At 40.8% G+C, this 25,257-nt stretch overlaps 2 protein-coding genes across 2 annotated transcripts; both read left to right on the top strand.

The window, feature by feature from the left end:
* Nucleotides 1-1,148: 1,148 nt before the first annotated feature.
* On the top strand, nt 1,149-5,152 carry calm2a (calmodulin 2a (phosphorylase kinase, delta)). The gene is made up of 6 exons (XM_042501739.1): nt 1,149-1,255; nt 2,199-2,229; nt 3,672-3,815; nt 3,913-4,019; nt 4,268-4,403; nt 4,493-5,152. The coding sequence occupies exons 1-6, from the start codon at nt 1,253-1,255 to the stop codon at nt 4,519-4,521; spliced, it is 450 nt and encodes a 149-aa protein (XP_042357673.1). The 5' UTR covers nt 1,149-1,252; the 3' UTR covers nt 4,522-5,152.
* A 3,625-nt stretch (nt 5,153-8,777) lies between these two features.
* Nucleotides 8,778-20,649, top strand: stpg4 (sperm-tail PG-rich repeat containing 4). The gene is made up of 7 exons (XM_042502635.1): nt 8,778-8,867; nt 9,037-9,093; nt 11,306-11,560; nt 13,758-13,822; nt 14,106-14,151; nt 18,034-18,138; nt 20,504-20,649. Exons 1-7 carry the CDS (start codon nt 8,778-8,780, stop codon nt 20,609-20,611), a joined length of 726 nt encoding a protein of 241 aa, XP_042358569.1. The 3' UTR covers nt 20,612-20,649.
* The last annotated feature ends 4,608 nt before the right edge of the window (nt 20,650-25,257 follow it).

The raw sequence follows: 25,257 nt of genomic DNA, 5'->3' as shown, positions 1-25,257 counted from the left end.
GAGATATTGAGCTTTTTGCAATCCCCGCTCTCTAGTGTGACATCCGTGTCTAATAATAAGAGAGGCAGCAGAATTGGGAAGGAAGGGGGGCTGTTTTGGGACGTGGAGATTCTAGTACATTCTCTGAGTGGTTCTTCACATCACTCTCCATGCACATCCCTGTCCACCCTCCTCCTCCTCAGCGTCTCCCATGGGATCAGGCCAGAGACAGGTGGTCACTGGGAGACCAGTCAGGCATAAGCAATCAGGCTATCAGATACTCCCATCCACACCAGCAGCACAATTAGACCTGAGAATACAGTCACCTGACAGCATCACCTGCTACAGTCACATATTACACACACACACACACACACACACACACACACACACACACACGCACACTTATTACAAACTATTACACTCAAACACTTCAGTCCTGACACTGCATCTCATTATGCATAACATTTAAAGTGATGAAGACTGTCACAGCAGACATAAACCTCAGGCAACACACACTGAACTCTATCACAGTCTATGTAACAGCCATTAAAAAAAGCATAGGTAACAATATAATACAAATGAAAACACAAGAAAAGAAAAACATTGCAGCAACAGGAAATACACAAACTCATGTAAGCACAAACTGGGTCAGTAATACCCCAGTTACAAGTACCAAACTATGCTCCTGGTAGCTAATTACTTATCAAAACTATCTTATTGGGTCTCCCTAAAGATGATGCCCATATGTATACACACTGTGCAACAAGCTTGTCTGCTATGCCTGTGGCACTGACTGGGATGTCTATGGACAAGATGCAGCGGCAGCGCAGACCATGGGAGTGACGCATTGCAGGTACAAACACACCAATCAGAGAGCGCGATTTCTTTCAGCGACGTCTTGTGCCCCATCACAGAGTAGCAGAAAGTATTCATACTCCGTTATGTAGACCTGTAACTATACGCGATATCATTTCTAATAGTGACGTCAAAACTAACACCACAGTCGTGCGAGGGTGCTATTGGTGTATTTTGATTTTCGCGTGTAGCTTATGTTGTCTCTAAGCGTGTTTTTGATTATTTTAATAACTGAGGAAAAAGGAAGTTGGCGGAGGGATATTGAAAAGAGGAGGAGTTTAGGGTAGCCGTTAAAGGCGAGTCCAGTTGCTTCTATCTCAGTGTGTTCATAGAGGCTGTCAGTCCGCGTAGGCTTCGTGTTGGCTCTAGTTTATTACGGATTTTGTCGTGAACCAGCCGCTCCATCTACATCGAAATGGTAAGAAAAAGCAAGTTTACATTTTCTCTACAGTCTAGAATCGGTTGGCAGTCCCACAGCATCTGTCGTTTTTTAAAAGCGCGAAATTAATGTCAATAACGTCACCAGTGGCTAAGCTGAAGCCACCGTGAACTAACTTACCGCAGTGCTGGTCGAATAAATGACAGCTTGCTAGATGCTAGGTAATGTTAGCTTGTTAGACAAAGCTAACGTTAGCTGAAGCTGCGTTGGTCTGAACAAGTTCAGTGAGTTAACATCTTTGTGTCTAACGTTAGCACAGTCACATCAAACTGTATTATAGGGAGTTACGTTCTCCAATAAAGTTGCGTTCATGCAACTCTTATCAGCATGATGGACTGTACTGTAATGGTGGCCGTCTAACATTTGTCCGTCGAATAACGGTATTTGTCACTCTTAACGATAAACGCTGATTGAAAATAATGTTGTGACTATTTGCCAGGCGATGGCTTGCTTGTGACGACTGCTGTATTAGTCAGTCATTCTGCTAAAAGTGTGCAGCGTTGGTGATCGTCTGTAACTGAGCCGGCATATCATGGTAGCTAGCTAACTTTAGCGCTTCCTAGCTAACATTTACCGCCAAATTGTAAGTCGTCCATTGTTTAATAAAGTTTGCGTCATCTGACAGTCAAATGTAGAAAGATTTGACGTTAAACGGCACGTCCTACATTTTATCGAGATTCCTGTGGGCTTCCAAGTTTAGTAACAAGATGGTTAGTTAACCGACACGAAAACGCCTGTTTTGTGTTATCTTGTAGATGATGTTACAGCTAGTCTAACTTCCAGATGAGTCACCAGTGTACAATTAATGTGTTTGTATCAAATGCAAAGGAATAAATGGGGGATCTGACTGTGAGGTCATCTATGTTGTTCTAACATATTAAATCTAATTCTATTTTTTTTTGCTTCATGTTGTATTTTACAGGCTGATCAGCTTACAGAAGAGCAGATTGCGGGTAAGACATCGCTGCATTGATCTACTACTTGCCTCATATCCTGCCAAGTGGCCTTCCTTATGGATCCTTGCATCCCTTGCAGTGGATTTATACTTTTGCCTTTTAAGGCGTTCCTCAGGGCAGCCTACTGGTCATAAAACAGGAATGAATGAAACGGCTGTTGCTTGCTGGCTCTAGAGCACAGAAGGACTCCCTCATGGAAAACTTTGCATTTTCATGGTTGCCATGTAATATATGATGTAATCTGGAAGGGCTGTGTGTTCTGGAGAAGTGTTGGCAGTCAGCTTTTACATGCAGTGCATGATGTGTCCTTTGCCCTGGGTGTGTTCTCTTTGGATGGCATGATTCAAGCACAATTGTGATAGTAACTTGGGTTTAGTACACTGATATCCTAAGATGAGACCTAGATGATGTAATCTAAATCATGCAGGCGGAGTGTGAGTGTGAGTGTGAGTGTGAGTGTGTGTCTAGGCTCTGCAGCCAGTATGTGCTCAGGGATTCTTACTGTAATGTATTCGGTGCATGTATAAAATGTGGCACAGTTGTAGTGGTTTCCCTGATTAGATCTTCCGGCTCCTCTTTACTTAATTCAGTTTAGGTCTCAGGTTTCACAATTTGTTGATGATAATCTTGCTGTATGTTGCCTCATGTTTTGCTGACGCATGACGGTTTAAGATTTATGCAAACAGCATGATGTTACCATGCACTTACATGTTCTGTTACCTTGGGGAAATGTACAGTCATTTAAAGCACAGTAAGCATCTGCAGTGATGTGACTTTTAATGGCCTATAGCAGAGGAATTAAGAACCCTTTCCCGTCCCTGACACTTCCTGCAGTTGATGCAGACAGTAGGCCTATCCTCATAACAAAAAGGGTGTTGCCCTGTGTGTTTGACCCCGCAAATGGCAGGGCAGGTTGTAGTTTTTGTGACGCTGATGAGTTGCTGCATGCCACTACACATTGCCCGTTGGCCTCATCACACTTGATGAGTGTGTCATTGTTCCTCGTCCCTCACGGCTCCACCAAACCACCCAGGCTGTCGTTTGCTGTTGATGTAGCCTGACTGCCCTGCTGCCTGCTCTCGTGCAGGCTGCCCTTGTTTAGCCAGAAACAACTGCACTTGAAACCCAAAACAAAGAGGGCTCATCAGTATGCCGTAGGTAGTTTATTACTGAAACATATTTAATGTAAAGCCTCTTTGACTGAGTCCTGAGCTTATTTGGGGTTTGTGTGAGGGTGATTTACAGACTTAAGGAAAAGAGGAGTTCATTATCCAAGGTGGAATGATAGCATTATATGGATTTTTAATCTTTTTTTTAGCCTTTTACAGTGTTTTTTTAATTCAAACTACGGTCTTAGTTCTGCTGTGTATATTTAGCAAAAGGTGTGACATCTCTGCCCAACTAAAGAAGCCTATCTACTGTTTTTTTTTTGCTATCAGAGTTCAAGGAGGCATTTTCGCTCTTCGACAAGGATGGAGATGGCACCATCACCACCAAAGAGCTGGGCACAGTCATGCGCTCTCTGGGCCAGAACCCCACAGAGGCAGAGCTGCAGGACATGATCAATGAAGTGGACGCTGATGGTGAGAACTCAATCTGGCCTCAAAACCTGCTAACCACACGCATACTGTTGATTTGCTAGATGGAAATCCCTCATCGATGTCTGATTTCCATCTTCAGGAAATGGAACGATAGACTTCCCAGAGTTCCTGACCATGATGGCCAGGAAGATGAAGGACACAGACAGTGAGGAGGAGATCAGAGAAGCATTCCGTGTCTTTGACAAGGTAAATGCTGTCTGCACCCCCACACACACACACACACACACACACACACACACACACATACACACACACACACACACACACACACACACACACACACACATACATACATACATACATACATACATACATACATACATACATACATACATACATACATATATATATATATATATATTATACATACATATAACACACATATGTGCAGCATTTTTTTTAAGACTGTGTGAACTAACTGATGTAAATTTCAGGATGGCAATGGATACATCAGTGCTGCTGAGCTGCGCCATGTGATGACAAACCTTGGGGAGAAGCTGACTGATGAAGAAGTGGACGAGATGATCAGAGAAGCAGACATTGACGGAGATGGACAGGTCAACTATGAAGGTTGGTAGATGTTGCGTTTTATATTTTGACTCCATTTAGGTCTCTCGTAGGATACTGAGCCGCAACATTTCTTTTTCTCCCCCCTGCAGAGTTCGTACAAATGATGACGGCGAAGTGAAGGCCTTGTACAGATTTCGTATATAAATAATTTGCCTTTTTTTCTTTGTGTAATTTATCTGTAAAATCTTAATAGCCCCCCTTCGTCCCTGCCCCTTCTGCTGTCCAAAGGAACTGCATGTAAACTGCATAGGCTCTTGTCCCCATGTCCCTTTCTTTTGCTGTCATGGTGTTTTGGAGTGACGGAATGGTCATACAACCAGAAGCCTGTGGAGGCCCCTGGGAGCCGGAGAACTTCGAATCTTCCCGTCTTGTGTGCTCGGGGCCCCTCCACGCATGGCGACATTGGAAACCTGTCAGCTGGTTGTCACTTGGCAACACTGTTGGCATGGAAACAATGTAGAGGAGTTTAACTCTGCATGGACTACGGACAAAGTATATATGGAAATCTCTCAGCATTGCACTACTGCAAAAAAATGACACGGGTGTATCTCCTAGGTACTCGTACAAACTCTTTTTGTATCTGCTGTTCTATATACCAGAAAACGACTAATCTTACCATGCTTTTTAATGTTTTACTCACTACTTTTACTTCTTTCTTTTTCTTTTATTTTTTTTATGACCTCTGGTCATGCCTCAAATAATCCATTCCAAGTTGTATATTTTTGTTTTCCAATAAAATTTACAATCTACCCGGATTTGAAAATTGTCTTGTTTTCTCAGTCATAATGGATCCTTGAGTTTGTATACCCTGTAATAATTCCCATTTTTGTATTGAGGACAGGATGCTCCGTTTTTTGATAGGATATTTTTTTTTCTTGTTGCTTAGAAATACACATGAAATGTTTACCATTTTAAATTTAAAGTGTCCCCTGTTAATTTCCAAAAGCACTGAGGAGCATCAGCCAATGCCTCTTAATGTTCAGATAAGCTCAGATCAAATCTGTATTGTCATTAAAATAAAAGCACTGAGTGGGATCAAAGGCTTCTATTTTGAAGTGCACACAATGGTACTCGACATTGGATTAGCCTTGTACTGTCCAGGTCCCCTTCTGACTACATAGGCCATGTGTTGTCTGCTACTGTTGGCACAGCACCATGTAGAAGCTGACTGCCTCATGTCTTACTTGGCATTTGCCCCCAATCACGAGGTGCAGGTGATAGAGCGTACATCAGAAACCATGGTGTAAATAGAGGTGTACCTGTTTTGTTTTTTTTTTGTTTTCTTTTTGTTAATTTCTGATTATTGAGTTTGTTACAGTAGCTTGCAGAGATACTAAGTTTGTTATTTTGATGAATGACAAAATAAAGCTCTATTGTGGACCTCAGCTCTGCCTCTTGGGTGAAGTTTGTTTCCTTTATTGAATGCAGTAGTTTGACAAACATTTGTAATGCAAATCTAGAAAAAAAACCTTCAACTGTATTCTTTTTATGAAGTAATGTGATGGTTTTGACTGTCCGTTGGGAGTGGGCTGCAGTTTTTTGGTCAGTCATGCATGTTAGGGCCCTACACAACACACAACTTGTACATTAAAGCAGACTGTGATGTAAATTTAATTAAGTACCCCTGATTTGATTTTCCTTAATCTTGTGTTACATGTGTGGCTAAAAATGAACGATATCCCTTTCAGAGTCTGCTTCACTTCCAAGTCATAGGACACGAAGGAACACTATGATCCACACCAATTTCAGGTGTGAATCCATGACACAAGTGGCTCTCATCTTGTCAAAACTAATTATCACAAAACTTAAAAAACTCTCCCAGCTGAAGTGTCGTCACAGTCTACTTATAAAAAAGCTGTTAATTGCACAGCACACGTAACACTGGTCTTGGCTCTCCAATGTATTCACACATTGTCCAAACATAAGAGTGAACATCAGGTGCTGTGATTAAAAGGGAGACAACCTCAAACAGCTCCTTTGCTAGCTGTGTGTGTTTTCTGCGTGTGTCTCCTCGTGCACTCTCAGGCCACATGAGACTTCCTTGACAAGCAGTGTAAAGATGAATTCTTGGCTAATTCAAACCATGTGTTGCATGTAGCCTAGCAACCAGGCTGAATGTTGCACTTTTGCTCCCAGAGCGAGATTTTCACTTCAGGTGATGATCTTTAGTTCTGTTGTACTGACAGTGACAGAGTGTGTGTGTGTGTGTGTGTGTGTGTGTGTGTGTGTGTGTGTGTGTGTGTGTGTGTGTGTGCGTGCTTCTCACACTCCAGCCTAGTATGCCACAAGAGGTAAGATACTTAAAGCTTCATGCATAAAGAAGAGGGTTAGTTTGAAAGAGTTTCTCAATATGAGTATCACACTCTAAAACCTGCCGTGTTCCTAATTTCCTCATTTAAAGAGCCCACTGTTCATACACATAACTACACACGAGACAACAGTATTCAAAAAATGTGGAATAGTCGAAATTGAATTTTATGATTTAATATTTAAGCCTTTGAAAACTGAGCAAATTGGCTTGATTCCTTTCAAAAACATAGTAAGAAGGCAGTGAGCAATAAATGAAGAAATGACCCAAAAAATAAAAAGAAATTAGTAAAAAGTAAGAGAACAACCTGAAAATTAGCTTTAAAAAATGTTTAAAAAAATCAAACAAACAACAAAAAAAAGAAACGGAAATGACCTGGCAAGGTCCTTAAAAAGGGGCTTGACATAATTTTAATTGTGTAATTATAATAATTAAAAATTTAGTTTTACCCTAGCTTTTTTCTCTAGACATTTTGTTTTAGCTATTTAAAGATCATTTTCTAAATCTACTCATTTCTTGCAGTTGCAAGTTGCTCATTGCCTTTTTCTCATGTTTTTGACAGAAGTTGCACGAATTTGCTCAAGGTTGTAATACTTCCGAAAAGCATCTGAAAGCAACACAAGGGAGGTGATGTCACTCTAGGGTTCAAACTCATGTCAAAGGATAGAGGGGTGAGAGAGAAATCATTTTTTTACATTTGAATTGTGCCATGAATTTCACTTGATTGTAGGGGAAAGAATGAGACTCCAAGGTTATCAGGGTCATGTTTGATGGGATGATGGACTTTGGGGAGATGGAGTTGTGATGATGGGATGTTGTTGTTGCTGGGGGGGAGGGATTGTGAAAACTGCGATAAACAAGGGGGTGGGTAGAGGGGGTTAGACACACCTGTATACGTCGAAGCAGGTGATTGAACTGATGAGGCGCAGGTGATTTGAATCAATGGGAAAGAGAAGCTTGGTCTTGTTACTGAACCTCAGTTTAGTTACTACATTTATTGTTAAAATATTTGAGTTCACTGAGTTGGTTTCACACGCAACAACGTTGACTCAAACTTAAGGTATATGTTATTCATTGCACAATTTAAAGTAGATCCAAAAATTATTTGTCGACTGCTGTACATACTTTTTTTCTTCCTGAAATCAGGTTCCATGGGGGACAGAGGAGTGGGGACTTTGCCTCTCTTGCGGACCTCAGGTGCCCAGCTAGCAGGAAACTTTCCCACAGCATTGGCTAAAGTTACATACAAGTTGCAATAATGTTTTAAAGAAAGCATTTTAGCCTAATGTTCAAAGAACATTTTAAAGATGTTTGGCATTTCAAGTAATGTTCCTGTAAGGTTAAATGCTGGCTAAAACATAATGTTAAAACATTCTGGTGATGTTTTGGTGATGTTGAGAGGTGATAGAGAATTAAATAGAATATTCTTTTTATAAAATGTTCCCACAATGTTACATAAGAAGAAAGCAACATTCAGAGATTACAGACCTTTTTGTTTAAAAAGAAAAGAAAATATAATGTGATATGTAGCACTGGAAAAAAATGTTTATAGAGAATGTTACCCTAAGAAAGTGTTACTAAAACAGTGCACTGATTGCATTGTACCATTCTCTGAACATTTTTTTAATCAAAAATGGCTAGCTCTTAATACCCTAGTTTGGTAACCAATGCTTATTCACAGGCTTGTCCTTTACACGTATTTGGTAGATGCGACATGTATTCCTGTTTTGTGTTGTACTGAATTGCAGTTTGCACTGTGGTGGAAACTTCTAGATTTGTATATTCTAATCAATATCACAGTATGTCTCCAAATATCACACGATGGTGGACGATGATAACGAGGACTAAGTAACAAGCTGCAGAATGCACAGTGTGTTCCTCGGTGCTGGCTTGGTGCATTGTGTCTTACTCTCAGTCAAACCGGTCGGTGAGTCTAAATTTAGCCCTCCACCAGGCCAGCTTGTTGAAAAATTGATCGATAGTGGAGTCGCTGCTATAGTAACAGTCCCAGTTTTAATGGTGGTCAGGTGTCAGTGGAGCTCCAGTCGAGCAGATAGTGAGCAACAATGAGCACAGTGCAGGAGACGGCCGTGTGGAAAAACAAAGCCGTCTCCAAAGTCAGTGACATGTCCAGGGGTGGCAATAAAACAGATAAGGTAAGGCTCTTTAAAGCCCTCATAACTCGGAGCGGTTAATGAGGACGAGCTGGACTGGTTAAGAACAGGATGACACGTGGAGATGCATCAACACATTGTTGGCATAGCAATGTCATCATAGCAGAAACTATCTACTGTGTTTTGGCTTGTATCCTGTTCTTATCTGCAGGGCGATGACAAGGTGGACCTGTGTGGCCGGGGGAGCTGGTGGCTGGGAACACTGAAAGTAGGTGTCACGCTGCAGAGTGCTATCAGAGCCTGTCTACTGAGGAGGAGGAGGAGAGGCTGCTATGTTGGCTTCAGTGCAGGCCCAAACGAGTGGCTCATTAGCTCATGTGTAGTACATTTTCAGTTAATGGCTTTTATTGCATAGCACTATCCCATTGTCTGTGTCCAAAGTGTGCAGTCTGCCAGAAATAAATCCACTGATACTACAGTGAATCCAGTCCCTAAGTGCCTTACAGAGCTTTTGTGGTAATAATGCATGGACCTAATTAATTATCAGTTTATCTTAATGTGGTCCCAGCTCTCAGGCTCCATTATTAATCAGCTGGCTAACAGATTCTAGGTGGATTGACAATTAAATGTAAATTGAAAGAAAATACAGCTGGTTTGCTGTACATTTATAGTGCATTTATGCAATTAATATAAGCTTATACAAACAGACATTTTTATTATGAAATGCCAGAGTTTACATGATGTGCCAAGATATTGCTTGCCAGTACTTAAAGATGAATGAGATTCAGTTAAAGTTCAGTAGCATTCTAAATCAGTGGTTCCCAACTGGTGGGATGCGGTCCAAATATGGGTCATGGGTGCATTCTGAATAGATGATGATGACTGATGAACATGTCAAATTTGTAAAAAAACACACTTTATTTTGAAGTACAGTAATTTTTTTTGCTCAGAGCTGTTAACTCTTGCAATATGTTTTATGTTCTAAGCCAATGTCTTGTTTACATTTTATGAAATAAAATTGAATTTGTGGTAATTTATCAAATGTGCAGACCATGTACTAAGGATTACGGACTAGCTGGACCAGTTAGTAACCCCTGTTCTAAACAATAATTGGAAATAACTATTGCATTTTGCTAAGTATGAAAATCTAAATTTCAAAAACAGTCATAAAAGAGTTTATTAACTTATGCTAGCGTTCCAGCTGCTTGAGCTGAATCTGGCACTTGCGGACAACAGTCCAGTAACGGAGACAACATGTCTGTTCAATGCAATAATTTTGCTCCATTATGCTGCCTTGTTGTTCTGTAAATAAGGAATGGAAATTTAAAAAGCAGCTAATAGCAGTTAGCAGCTAACTCACAAAAAAGAACACCGGCCATAGTGTCTGTAAATTGGGAAAACAAAGTGATTTGACCTCGCCTCTTTTGATTCTGCAGTGCTGGTATGCTGTCTAAAAATCTGGGTGTGTTTAAATACTCACAAAGAAGGGACTTAGTAGCGGCTCTGTAACACAATCTCTGTGTAAAAAGGGTTTATCGGAGAACCTGGCCATGTGTAAACACATTCTCTAGCCTACTGATGTAGACTGTGTCAATAAGCCTGCCTTTGGCCAGCTACCTAGAATGGCATTTGACCCCCATTTTATCTGCATGATCACGTTTTCAAAATCCCTCTCACTACAGGAAACAACAACTTTTGTGTTAACAACCTACATGCGGAAAACAGCGACTTTTGACAAAGATTTGGTTTGTGTAGTATGATATGCCTTCTCCGTTCTTTGGGTAAATTGTTGCAAAGGTCTACAATGAACAAAACACCCTTGGAAAAGCCCAGACTCCATCTCACATGACTCTCATACCCAATCCATTTTCTGACGGCGAGTCGGAATTAATTCCCCACATCTTTTTACCACGGTGGAGGCATGAACCATTGACACTGACCTCACCAAATTACTGATTGGTTCCACTTCACATGAGCTTCTGTGATATCATCCTGATAATGTTCTGCAAGAACCACAAACAGCTGGCGAATCATCTGCGGTTTTAACGTGGAGAGAGCTCTTCCAGAGCAAAATAATAGTGAGGCTTTACCTCTAGGGTACAGATTATCCAATTATTGTCTTTCGTCACTGAAAGTTAAATCACACACACACGTCTGTTAGGCCTACTGTTTTTTGTGACGTTCCCATTTGTGGAAAATTAGCCTTTTTGAAGACAGTGCTTGCCTCCCCATATGCAAATATTGCACTAAAACAAGTTTCCCCTGACACTAGGCCTATTTTACAAGAGCTCCATTGCTGCATCCTGGGCTTTGCAGTGCCCAAGACTATTGTGATTTGTTTCAAGAAATAAGAACAAGCCAGAGCACGATAATATGTGGCTCCAGACCTTTCTCTAGCACTGACACAGCACTGTGGAGAAAGGTCTGGCTATGTCAGACAAATACATTCCCTAAATGTCTCTCCTCTCACCTCCTTACAGGACACACCCATCCCAGGTGTCTATCACATCCGTGACTTCATTGAAGAAGCTGAACTGAACCCAGTGAGGAAGACCTATGGGTTCAAAGGCATGGGCAGAAAAGCCCAAACTCTGGGTGTGCGTAAAGGGGATTTGCTTCTACCCGGGGCATATGACTTCACTGACTCCATCCAGGAGGTCCTGATGAACAAGGCGTCCTACTCTTTCAAAAACTGTCCTCGGCCTGACATCGTCACCCTAGGCATCAGGGATAAGGTAGGATCAAACATGACCCTCAGTGATCCTGCTGGCATTAAGAAACTCATTCATTTCTTTTCATTTATCTAATTTTCAACTGTACTCTTTCTGTTCTGACACCTGTAAAATGACAAAATTGATACAACAAACAGGAACTCCCCAGACAGAACACAAACCATGGGAAGCATCAAGAAACAGAAGAACAACAGTACAGAACAATAGCACAGCAACAACATTTAGTATTTTAGCACAAAGTAGTCATGCACGCAACATGAAACAACAGCGCACTAAACACAACATGCAGACATGCAGAGCAGCAATAGGGAGAAACAGAGATAAAATACAAGAGTCATAACGTAGACCCTTAATACAATGTTAAAAGATGCAGTTATAAAGGAATAGTTCACTGTTTTGAGGAATACACTTATTTCTTTTTTTGTGATTTATTGAGAAAGTTAGATTGCACTCTTGTGTCTGCATGTTTAAGTCAACCCTGTGGTGCATTTGACCACTAATGGTGCTATGGAGCAGATCTTAAAAGTGTCTTATTAATTCCTGATAGACATGCAAGACAATGTCAACGGTGGCCCTGAGAGGTCAACACACTGCAAATAAGACAACATGCAAACTGACAAAAGCAAATGACAAGAAGTCTGTCTAAATTTGATGACACATTTGCAGCTTTTATAAAACATTTTCAACAACTCGGTGACACAGGAAGACATCAACTTGACGACCATAAAAAAAAGTGCTGCAAGATACACAACACAAGTGTTGTGAATTATAAAATGTATTTTCTTCGTTACGATGATTGCATTATACAGATATTGTAACATTACCAAGAGGCCAATGCTACATTCACAGCAAATATCTGAATAATATCTGAATCATGCCATCCCAATGTGAAAATAAGAAAAAAAAAAAAACTTATATTCTTTGTAATTTTCCAGGATAGTGGACCTCAATAGCTTCATTATCCACAAACAACAACAACAGTTCCAGCAGTGTGCATCACTTTCAACTGTTCCCTGGAAACACTCTCCATTGTGTTATGAGTTTCTTACAGCACTTTTTTGAAATGCTACGCATGTGTCTTCCAATTGATGTTTTTGTGTTGATAAAAGCGTTTTTTAACTGCTGTGAATGAGGTGTCAGATATATTTGATTATTTATTCATTTGCTTGTGTCTATTTGCATGTGTTCTCTTTGCACTGCACTGAGCTTTCAGGGCCACTGTAGGCTGTACATAGATGTGGCACATGCAGACAGACGCTGTAGCCGTCCCTTGGTGAATAAAAGCCAAGAGTTGTGATTTTTCCAAGTATTGTACAGGGCTGCTTTGCTAAACCCTTCGAAAACTGGACAAACTGGCTTCATTTCTTTCAAGAACATGGGAAGAAGGCAACTTAAGATGAAATAACACAGAAAAAATTGCAAAAAATCAGTAAAAAGTACAAGAAAATTTCCGGAAAAATACCACAAAACCCCCCAATAACAACCAACCACACAAAAAACAAAGTTATAAAAAACAGGAAAATGGCCTGAAAAAAGTTGAAAAAAATTATATTACCAAATATAATTATGGTTATCAGAAATATAATGATTTCGTTTGAATAATTAAATTACTTATTTCTTGCAATTTGAGGGTCATTTCTTGCCAAGCTGCCTTTTTCCACAAGTTTTCCACCAGCAATCAAACCAATTTGTTTCAGATTCAAAGGCTTAAATACTTGGGAAAGTGAAGTCCCTCCATGTTAACATTAGTTTTTCATGAAAATTATAAAAGCAATAATGTTTGTGACAGAACACCCCCTAAAACCAAAAAAATACATCTTTACATATCTGTTAGAGTATAGATGACATCAGTTTTTCACATTCTTCATATGTATGATGTATTGTTGTTTTTGAACTTTGGGAAAAGTCATTTCAAGTTATTATTAACATGAAGTGTTTTCACTCATAGCCCCTTACATAGTATGCATTTCTTAGCTTCAGGGTATAATTAACTAGTTGACACATCATCAGTACACTGCTTCAAAGTACAGTAGATGTTCTTCAAAATACACCTGCAGCAGACTAACAGGAAATAGAACGTGCTGGAAACCCAAGCCAGGTGTTGATGATGTAACACAACCAACTGAGAAAAAAAACAAACGCTTATGCTGATACCGTCATAGATATTTAAACACCTCTTAATTTTTATTCCTTGTGCCAGCATATAAACACTTCACCGTGCGACTACGACGTGACAGCAAAACCAGTGGAGAAGATTCCCTGCAAGTAAGCTCTCGACAAACAGCCTCTCTTTAACTCTCAGATCACAGCGGAGCAGACAACCCATGAATCATCCCTTGATCGCTGAATCCTTCCCCCTCTCACAACTTTCCTTCTCTTCTCTCATCTCCTCGCAGCACAAAGATGGAGGAGCAATCACCAACCTGCTCCCTCATTTTCTCTGCCTCTGATCATGCATGGCCTTATTCTTTTCTTCTCTCACTCTTCTTCTCTTCGTCTATTTGACAGCCACCCCCCGCCCCCTCTCTGTTCTCTCCTCTTCTTGCAGGCATGTGATGTTTCGGTCCAGCGTGCAGCGGATCAGCTTTCCTCCTGTAAGTATCTAGTCACCAAGACGAGTTATTAGGGACCATTCAGTCTTTCCATTGCCCACAAAAAGGCTTCATTACAATACACTTTCAATAGGTTTTAGTTACAAGCTATGACCTAATGTGTATCTGGTGCTGAACACAGGCTAGTTATGACAACCACAAGGGTCAGAGAAAACCGATCCCACAGGCTGTCCGATTGTATCATTTGCCCAATCTGAGGGCCCGTTATGGCACTGTACTAGCTGACCAGTCAGCTTTGGTTCATATTGCAGTGTTGCAGCCTTCGCCGTGTGTCCATGCTGGTGGCTGATGGATATTTGAGCCGCGCTGGCAGCTGCTGAGTGTTGACAGAGAAGGAAAGGTGCTAAGAAATCCCGAGGGTGTTATTACTGCAGAGTTGGGAGCAGTTTTCTACTGTTAGTGGTGTCACAGCGACTCTAAGACAAGTTTATTGTCAAAGGTTAAGCACCTACACAAATCCTGCAGCGAGGTTAACTGAAAGCGCGGATCATTCAGACAGGAGACCTGGCGTGGGCAGGCGGACATTAGCGGATCAGAATTGAAGTGTCTTAATGGTTTAGATTGGGAACTCTTGGTTCACCTTGAGCCTTGCCGTTTAGCTCAGAATAAAATGAAGTAGATTTTTGCATGTCCAAAGAAAAAGCGCCAGTGAGCTAAAGATGCTTGAGAACACAACAACAGCAAAAAAAGATGTATATTCTCTTTTCCTGATTTGACTTAATTTCTCTATCCTGGGGCCACTGTGTGTCCCAGATTTACATGTTGTGCTTTTTTGCAATATCGACTGCACGTGCTGCTCGGGAGGAACAAATCCTCCGTTGAGATTCAAGCCTGTTTGAATTAAAGTCATAATCCAAAACATTTTCAGTACAGACATTCAAGGTCCCCAGAGGATAAACCCTACTTAATTTGGTCATCCTCTGACTTTTCCTCTACCGTCACCATGAGGTTGATATTTGTGATTTTGAGTAAATTATATCAACAGTTATACAAACAAGTAATGGTTCATATGATATCCTGCGAAACTGCACACAGAACAGTTTGTATGATGGCCGGGGAGTTAGTACCCAATGAATGAAGTTACATCCTTAATAAAACTACCACTTTGGTTAGGTTTAGTAAAAGAAACACATGGGTGGGCGTCTTAAGGTTTGGCAATTACAGTTATTGTAGTTGGATTTAGGAAAAGAAACTTGGTGACGATTTACCTTAAAATGACTTGAAGTTCACTCAAAAATCACAAGGTTGTGGGCACCAGACTCCTATGTTTTGTAACCCCAACATCCCTCTAAACCAGACTACTCAGGACTGCTTCTTTCTTTACTACTGAAAGCTCATTGTTCATAGAATCGAATCTTCCAAAATATGTGTGTTATGAATGAATTACTGTCTCATCATTCAGTGGGAAATATAGCAATTTTTGTTCATTACTTTTGTAGAAAAATGCACTAACAGTGCATGAGCACAGCCTGCCTCACATGATGAGTTGACTTGACTTTTTGGCTACTACTGCCTTCAGCTTTACTTTGTGTTTTCAGATGATTTACAAATGTTAGAATTCAGGATTACCAAGTACACTGTTACCTGTACCTTATCTGTACTGTTACCGTTACCTTATCTGTATCCAAATCCGTACTGGGAGGATTTTAAGGCAAATGTAGGTGTGGCCTAATCAGAAGATGTTATTTTAAGCCTGAAATTGACATGGGTCAATCAACAGTTGATGTCGTTTTTTTCTTCTTGTTTTAAAATCAAAAAACTACTTTTCACAACAGCCTCGGAATTGAGCTTTAGATAAATTATGATCAAAAGTGTTAAGAGATTGAACACAACTACCTGTGACAGATACCTGTTTCATCCAACTATTCGGCGCAACCATAGCTATCGTGTTAACAAGCTACACTAGAATGAAAAATGTGGTTATCGTTGTATGTGATAATAATGTTAGCATTGTCATTGGGAGCATGTTAACATGCTGACATCCGCATTTAGCTCAGCCTCGAAGAGCTGCTAATGTAGCTGTGGCATCTTTTTACCTTGAAAAGGAAAGATTTTTTAGGTTTACGGAGGTAAAATAGCCTTGCTGTTATTTTCCCCATCAAAAATATGTCACGTTAAATTCACCTCATGTCACAGAAAAAAATAAAAAACTGAAGTGTCCAGTTGATTTAAGGAGTACTGTTTAGCATGCTCTCAGATGCAGCGATCAAAAACAGGTCAAAGTTTTAAAGTTTCACAGACATCCACAGCATGTGCCAGTTACCTCCGCCACACAGGAGAACGTTCCTAATGTGCTGTGCCATAGTAGGAAAGTAGGCCAGGTGCTTTGGCTCAAACACACTCACACAGTTTCACTACCGTGTGCCGGCTCCCGTGAAATACACCTGCATTAGCACCTCTGGGAGCATCAGGCAGGCACGCGGGGCTCAGCGGGCCAGTTGCCGCGGATCAAGTGAACTGGCCACTGGGATCAAATGGCATGTAATGGTAGCATCTATCCCTCCAAGGGGCAGAGGAGAGGAAAAGACACCTTCCTTACTCCTTCTGTCAGAATCAGGGAGCAGCTGAAAATGAAAGGCTGGTCCTCTGTTCAGGGACAGGGAGACAGTTTTATGTCTGAGGAGGAGGGTAGAGGGGGGATGATGCTATTTCTGCATGGCACGCCGCTGGTGGTGACCAGTATGTGTGTTAGTGGGTAAGAGGAAAGGAGAAGTGAAAGGCAAGGAGAGAGAGAGAGAGACTGACTTTTGACAGAGACCCTAAATGCAGATCACATGGACAAACAATAAAAACACGACTCAGTCAGAGACCTGCAAAGGCCATAAAGACAGGAGTCAAGTGATATGTCAGAGGTCTTAAAAATACGGCTATGGGACCTTAAAATAGATCTGGGGTATATTATATGTGCATCCTTTAGATGACTTTGGTATCAGCGTAGTATAACAATAGGTTTATATGAGCTTATAGGTCTATGGGTCAAAGAATTTAGCTGTAAAATGTTAGAGGTCATGACGTACAGTAGGCGAACACAGTGGATGCTTAAAACATCACGTTTGCTTCGATTGATCTCTGTAGGGTTTACACAGTCAGCTCGTTTTGTTCTGATGCTTAAGAACAATGCAGTTTATTTAACACGACACCATAAAAACTTAAGGTCTATGTTCGCCTCTGTAAAAACATGGCCTTATTCTTCAAGGTGCTTGTACTTTTCCAGAAAAACATGGTGCTAGCCAAATAAATCAAGGAATCTGTGCAAGGTCAGCTGTTTCCTTGTGTTTCTGTAACTAAATGACTTAAAGTGCACACAAGTAGATTGTACTTAGCTAAGCCACGGGGACTGGGAAACAGTGGATTTAATTCTGCTGGATTACCAAAACTTTGCCCATTGAACAAGCTAATTAGTATCAGCTGCAAGCAACTGACATTTTTAATTAAATATATACTTCACCCACAAAATAATCATTTATGTATCACATACTCACCTTTTGTTATGTTGAAAATGGAAACAAAACGTTTTTCTCGCATGTCTCCATGTTGAACAAAGAATCCAAAAACGGAGAAAATTCTTGTTGTGTTAAAGTAAATGGGGGCGTTGTTTAACAACAGAAAAACTATTGCATTGAAACATTGACTATTGAAACATCTGTTTAAAAACTCTCTCAGAAGTCAGAAGTATAATGCAAGTCTCATTTACTAAGTCTTATGCTCAGTACTTCCCAAAACAATAAAATGTGTTATAAAATGTAACATTTCAGCTAAAATGCATGTTTGGGAAGCACAAATTTAACACACAGTTTACTGAGGCTTAATCACAAATCAATCACTCTATCAATTAAAAATTGTTCCTTTCTCTGACCACATTAGAAGGAAGGACCTGCTCCATGCCACTATAATCCACAGACCAGACCAGGAAAAGGCATCACTTCCTGCTTTAAATCCACATTGCCGCGTCTCCACTGTGTACACTCTGTGAGTCCAGTACTTCATATTTGATTACATGTTCAGTATAGATGCACACAGATCATGTGATAATATGTCCAAGAATACACTATTAGTAGGGTGGCTAGTTTGTTGCTGTCTGTCACTGTCATAGGACTATAAATTTAATTTACACAGTTTCTATCCAGAGTTAGTCAGCCCTCCCAGAGCTTCAAGGCCCCTCTGTTATTGTATGGTTTTATCAGGTAAGTCAAACGTAACTGAAAAACTCAGTGTTGTATGTCGCAAAAACTGTACATGTACAAAAACATTAGAAAAAACTCAAAGTATGGCATGTTGAAAAAGGTTTAAAATTCATACTATAGTTTGTAGAAAAAACTCTTAAAGAAGTCTTACTATAGTGTGATAGAAAAAAGTCAAACGATAGCATGCCGAAAGCACTGTTTTTAAATTTTACAGTAGTATGATGAAAAATGTCAAAATATAGCATGTCGAAAAAACGGTGAAAAAAGTCATATTATAGTATGTCTACAGGAGGGTTAAAAGGTGACAATATAGTATCTCAAAAAAGATGTTCTAAATTCATACTTAAGTATATTGAAAAAAGTAATATTATAGCATGTCAAAAAAAACAAAAATCATAGTTTAGTATACTGAAAATAAAAGTATAATGTGTAAAAAAAACTTTTAACAAAGTTATATTATAGTATATCAAAAAGTCATAGCATAGTATTTTGAAGAAAATCCAAAAGAAGTCATAGTATAGTATGTTGGCAAAAGTGATAAAAAAGTTGTAGTATTGTATGTCAGTAAAAGTCATGGCATAGTACGTCAAAATAATGTTGAATCAGTCACAGTACATAGTATGTTGAAAAAAGTCACAGTTTAGCAACAAACAACAAACAAACTGTTAGTGAAGTTAAAAGAATGACATTTGGAAGGGACCATTCCTAGGGTCAGGGGGTAATAGACCCAAACTCTATTAACTATTGTTTGTCATGATTCTGTTGTTGTGTGGACTTTGTTTGGGTTTTTTTTTTCCTGTTTGTGTTTACCTTCTTTCATGTTATTCATATTCTTTTTCCTGTTTTATTTTGTAGTATCACTCCTCATGTGTCATGTCTGGTTTTTGTTCCCTCCTTTGTGTGTTTTCCCATCTTAGTGTTTCCCTGATTGGTTTCCCTCACTAGTTGTACAGTCCTCACTTTCCTTTGTGGTTTCCCTTCTTTTCCCTCTGTCCACCTTCCCCAGCTGTGTCTTGTTTTTGTGATTGGCTCCCTGTGTATATATACCAGTGTGTCTCAGTTTGTCTGTGGTCCTCCTTGTTGTGTCTCCAGTGTTTGCTGCTGTCTTCACCCCTGAGTTCTTTCTTGTGATCCTTGTTGGTTTCAGTATAGTTTTTGATTTGCATTTCATTTTTTCTTTGCGTTTTGGTTACCTGCTTGTCTTTTGGATGTTTCATCGGCATTAAAGCTCCCTTTTGCGTTTGTACGCCTGTCTGCCCTTTTTGTTCTGCATGTGGCTTCACATCTGAGCTCATACAGGACATTAGCTTAATATGTATGTGCTGCTCATAGTACAAAACACGATAGTTTAGTGCCATGTGAAGTGGCAGCAAGTTACACACCAAATCCTTCTTGGGTCCCTCAAAAGTCAAGAGCCGGCCCTGTTTATATTCTCTTAGTTGCATTAAAGCAGTTAAATTGTCGATGAGTGAGTAAAAATACAATAAACTAACGCTTGGATTAGATTCACTAATGACCTTTTCATCATTTTGACGTAAATCCCTCACAATTTAACCCTTTGAAACCTGCTTTTTTTCTAGGGAAAAAAGAAAGAAGCTAGGGAAAAACTATACTCATAATTATCACAATTACATTTTTAAAATATTACAAAATTATTATAATTTTCAAGTACTATTTCCAGGTCATTTATTTATTCATTCATTCATTCATTCATTTATTTATTGATTGATTCATTTATTTTACTTTTCCAAAATGGTTTTTCAGGGGATTTTCTTATACTTTTTATTAATTTCTTGCTAATTTTTGGGTCATTTCTCTGTTGCTCATTGCCTTTTTTCCATGTTTTTATAAGAAATCAAGCCATTTTTTTCCATTTTCAAAGGGTTAAAGAGTCATGATACAGATAATTCCTGTAATTAAAATGTAACATCACACCATTAAATAACAGAATGCAGCAAAGAAAACACACCTGAGATGGAAAAGCACAGCTATCTCATGGTTTCAGCACTTCAGAACACGTTTTGTAGAGACTTTATATAGGAGCTAACATTTCTCAGCAACATTAAGAGAGAACTTTGGAAATAAAAAGGGTCTGTCTTTGAAAGACACATTCATATGTTTGTGTGTGTTATTGTCTGTGTATTCCACAGAAGACCCCGGGGCCAGGGGCCTATGAGCCATGCTGGAAGTTGGGCGACAGTGTGAACACAGAGGCCGTAGATCCATCATTTAGCCTCTTCTTCCGCAAAAGTGTCTAGTGCCTTGTTCCACCATCACCTCCTCATCCCGTCAGATTGGCACATCACACACGAGGACCCTTTATAGAAATAAAAGCAAAATCATGAATGCACAAAAGAAAGCAATATTCCAGTCTCTTATTACTTGGACCAATGTACTATTTCTGCATGTCAGGGAGGGATTTTGTGGTCTGCCAACGACATAATAAGCTACATTCGCTGTGCTCAAATCGCTTTAGTGACGCCGGCCAGGGAAGCAGAATGATCTTATCTGCAACAAAGGGTACTTCATTCCACTTAACTACATGTTCCCGGTATTGCTCTCTCCCTTCATCTCTCCTCTCTCCTGCTCTCTCCCTCTCTGCCGGCAGTCAGGCTGCTTTGCCTTCCTACTATCTCTGCCCTGCGATGCACTCAGGAGGAGGAATGCTGCTCAGCCATGCGTCACATGCACATAGCTTAGTGTGGCATGCTGCACCCTCAGATAACACATTCAGTATTAGGGGCCAAGGCAGTGGCACACAATAAAACAGCTATTCTTATCGCTACCTACTCCGCATACTCTTTTCTTTTCACGAAACAAACAAACACAGCCAATAATGTCGGGACACAGGGAACAGCGGCGATAGGAATCGCCTCTGTGTGGAACATAATGGCGGTGTAGATTACAGCACAACAGGGGATAGGCACCACAATAAAAAAAAACAAACAAACATTGCAGATTTGTTAGTGTGATCCTGGACAGTGTTTTTTTTATCGTTTACTTCCTCAGAGAAGGGTTTTGCTGAGCATGCATGCAATTTGTCAGCACTGCTTCATATTCATAGAGTTAGACACTCATGCCTAAGAGCGGCAAAATTTTGTGCCACAGCCAGTAAGACAGTTGTCGAGGGAGCGGAGACTTATATTCATCCATTCTGCCCACCCAGATTCTGTTATCGGATCCAAGGATGGAAATATGTGCTATGATAATTAGAGCCCACTTGCTTGAGCTTTATTTTAGTGTTATATTGCTTTTAGAGCATGAATAATCACCCATAGCAACACAGACTGTGGCAAGGAATCATCGTAACACAATTAGAAAAACAATAATATAACTGCTTCATTGATGGAAAGTCACATTACTTTATTAACTTATTTTTGAGCTCATTTGGATGTAGACACTCAACTAGTTTGGCAAGAATCTATAAATTTCCCAAGCTATCATCAGTGGAGCACCTTGCTGTATTCTAGTATCCTATAATATGAAAATATGTGGATGTTGTTTACAGCTTGTTCATATTGTGCGCTGCTTATACAGAGAAGAGGAGAAAAGTGGGGTCATGAGTGCTATGATGTTACTGGAGGAATCTTTGTGGGTTTAGCTGCTTGTTAGAACCAAGCTGTGATCTCCAGTGCTGAAAGATGACGTCTATGCAGCAGTGGCACAAACTGCAGTTCATCTAATGGCCACAAGAGGCTGGCTCCAAGTCAGTCCCCCTACACCCCCATGCTAAAAAGCCCAACTTTACAGCAGACATAGACATCTTTACAGCCTAAGCGTACAAAAACAGTTTTGACCTCTATAACTAATTTCAATATTCATGACAACTTTATGGAGGCAATTTAAAAAAAAACTCAACGATTTAAATTTTATCAAGGCTTAAAATTACGCCTTTTTAAGGACAGGGCCACTTTGAGTGACAGCAGGGTCATGTAGCTACGAGGGGACATAGGTTTGTACGGTTATGTTGGTTTAGTGATGTAAGCCCAGAGTACAGATGTAAGTAGGTGGGTTTCCATTTACCCTGAAATTACACAAATTAAATAGGGCCCTGCTTTCAACACTGTATCCAGCTCTTTTTATACATCCATGGTTCAGATATGGCCACTTCAGACTCCCACAATCCAAGATGTCAAAATGCCATCCTTCAAAGCTTCAAAACAGCATTCCACAAACCAATAGGTGTCATCACAGTGGCTATGCCCATTATTTTGTACAGTCTATGGATAACAGAAGAGCGTTTTTATTTATATTTGAGTCATGTGACAGAATCATGGAGTGACTCACAGAGCGATGAGGTCACAGGTGAATTCTAGCTTTGGTGAAGAGTTGCTCATATCCACAAAACGCCTCAAACACCTCCACTTGTGTGTCAACACTAAAGGTCTGTTGCTGAACAGCATCCCTAAATCTGGTAGGGATTGTTTTTGTCATTTGCTCAAGGGTGCTTCGGCATGTTGGACATTAATCATAGGGAGAATTAAGACTAGAGGCTTATTTCAATAACGATTTGTTAGTGAAAGGGTATCTTAGAGCATGTGACATATTGTAGTATACACCACAAGGCGTTTACTCCTTCACCCGTATTGACATCAGTGGAGTGTTTTGTTTGGGACAACAGTCAGGCGAGCTGCACGGACATTATCATGGCACATCTACTTGGCCGACTTTAATCCCCTCCACTCTGTTTTCCTTCAGTTGCAGACACTTAAGAGCTTGAGGAGGTTCAAGAGCTGGACTCTTATTCCCCCGTCATTATTCTGGAAACAAAGGAGCGCACACTTCCACCCGGAGAGGAAGACAATCTTATTAACACAGGGCTTTGCATGGAGCCTCTAGAAGGCTGGGCATGTGGATCCACTGCTTGTGAGGAAGACGCAATGAGAGGGATGTGTGTGTGAGTGTGTTTGTGTGTGTTTGTGTGTGTGTGTTTGTGTGTGATGCGCAGCCATTCTGCCTGTGGTCAAGGCATCAAGCCCCCAGTAATCTCTTGTCTCTCTCTTTCAACCCCCCCAGTGTTCTTCCTCCATTCTCATCTCAGTGATCTCCACGGTCCTGCACTGATCTCTGACATATGCCTCATACTGACGACTTAACACCCTCCATCTCCCACAGCCTGCCTCGACCACAGGCACGGCTAGGCACCCTGTCTTTCGCTGTCAATCAAGCTCCCCCCTCGTAGACACACATTGCTTCAAAGAGCACGCACGCAGCCGCACAATGCCACGAATGCACACGCACGCATGCACTTTTGATCCTTTGCTTTTCTAAAAATGCACTTGCAAACCTGCAAACACGTGCACACATACACTCCCTTCTTGTGCCATCCGTATTTAAAATGCAATAAGTGAAAGCTCTAAAAGTGGACTTCCGCAGAGAAAATGATGAGGATACGGCAGAAAACCTACCGCACACACATTATCTTTTCATCTGTGGTTGTGTTTCCTGTCTTCAGTGGTAAGAAGGCAGTTTTAAGTGCGATTTAAGACGTGAGTTGTGTTGGCACGGTGGAATTATATCATTTAAAGGTCATGAGAACATCTGGTGTCAGGGGCAGGTCGCACCGGCAGCCCGAATATCAACCGAAACAGCTTAATGAGATCCGGTCAACATTCAGGAAGCGGTGTAGCACATCAGTGAGGTCTGGAGTAAATCTGTGTTTCTGGCAGCGGTGACCCTGCTACTCATTGGCACAGCTGGGCCAGAGTCAAGGACGTCAAATTAACAGCTAACTCGGGGCAACATGCTGAGAAAATGTGACCCTGCTCCAGAACGATGACAAAAGCAGACTGCTGAAATTTCTTAAGAATGTGCACAAAAAAATACCCATAATCCAATACTGGTGTGGGACAAATGCCATTATCAGCTGCTGAGTCGCTGCTTAAGGTCGCCAAACAAACAACCCCTCGAACAGAGGAGCCTTTGTTTGTCAGTGACATTGTGCTGAACTAAAATGGCCTCCCAGTATCACAGAAAGCTCCTTTTCTCCCTCGCTGTTAACATGAGCACCTTGAGCGACTCCAGCCAGCAGAAAGAGGGTCAAACAAAGAGGTGGCAGGTTCAGAGGTGCTGCTCCCTCGTGTCCCCTTTAAGTCCAGGTCACATTCGCTCTCATCACCACATCCCCACACTAAGGGTGATGACTAGCCGGCTGGAGAATTTAGCGGGCAGTGTGACACACCGGGAGGGTGACCAGGTATCCTTTTACCCCCCTCGAGCTGCTGATAGACGCATCGGAGCAACGTTACACTTTTATTAAATGACATTTAAAAGTTTAATCAGCTGCAATGGGCCACTGTTAGTGAACAAGGGGGTCATTGTTTAAGTGGGTAATGGTGCTGGCACTGTCGTGGTGTGCGTGGACGTGTACCAAGAGTGCTGGAGGCCGATCAGGTGAGCTGGAGTGATTGATGGAAGAGAGAGCACAGTGCCGGCCAAGCTGAAGCGTTATTAGGCACGGCGCTTCACGATGCCAACCTCATAAACGAGCATCAGAGCAAGTCCAAAAATGAGGCAGATGATGGCAACAATGCAGGGATAAGTCAACACTTATTTCATATCATTAGACAGGGTTATCAGATCTGGTTGCACAGCAAATGACTGCATTGTGTCTAAAAACGTGACCTTTTTGCCCTTTGTTTTCTGCTGTTAGCTTAGCATAAAGACTCAAACAGGGAAACAGCCAGCCTGACTCGGTCCAAAATGAACGAAACACCCCTGCCAGCTCCTCTTAAGCTCCCTAATTAACATGTTATAAATCTGTTTGTTTAATTTGTAGACTTAGACTTAAGTGTTAAACCAACAAGTTGTTGTTTTATGGAGAGTTATGTGAGGTACTATTGTGAGGAAGATTTAGAAATGTTGGTGGGCAGATTTTGTTGCCTTTGGATTGAGCCAGGCCAGC

The sequence above is a fragment of the Plectropomus leopardus genome, chromosome 15 (genome assembly GCF_008729295.1).
Source record: "Plectropomus leopardus isolate mb chromosome 15, YSFRI_Pleo_2.0, whole genome shotgun sequence".
NCBI lineage: Eukaryota > Metazoa > Chordata > Actinopteri > Perciformes > Serranidae > Plectropomus > Plectropomus leopardus.
The sequence above is the reverse complement of the archived record's forward strand: the minus strand, read 5'-3'. Positions and strand labels throughout refer to the sequence as shown.

Excerpts from the sequence above, each read along its gene's own strand:
- stpg4 (XM_042502635.1), top strand. The coding sequence starts at position 8,778 with ATGAGCACAGTGCAGGAGACGGCCGTGTGGAAAAACAAAGCCGTCTCC. Across the intron at positions 11,561-13,757 it reads CCCTAGGCATCAGGGATAAG|CATATAAACACTTCACCGTG; the intron begins GTAGGATCAAAC and ends TCCTTGTGCCAG. Across the intron at positions 14,152-18,033 it reads AGCGGATCAGCTTTCCTCCT|AAGGAAGGACCTGCTCCATG; the intron begins GTAAGTATCTAG and ends TGACCACATTAG.
- calm2a (XM_042501739.1), top strand. Across the intron at positions 3,816-3,912 it reads CAATGAAGTGGACGCTGATG|GAAATGGAACGATAGACTTC; the intron begins GTGAGAACTCAA and ends TTCCATCTTCAG. Across the intron at positions 4,404-4,492 it reads TGGACAGGTCAACTATGAAG|AGTTCGTACAAATGATGACG; the intron begins GTTGGTAGATGT and ends TCCCCCCTGCAG.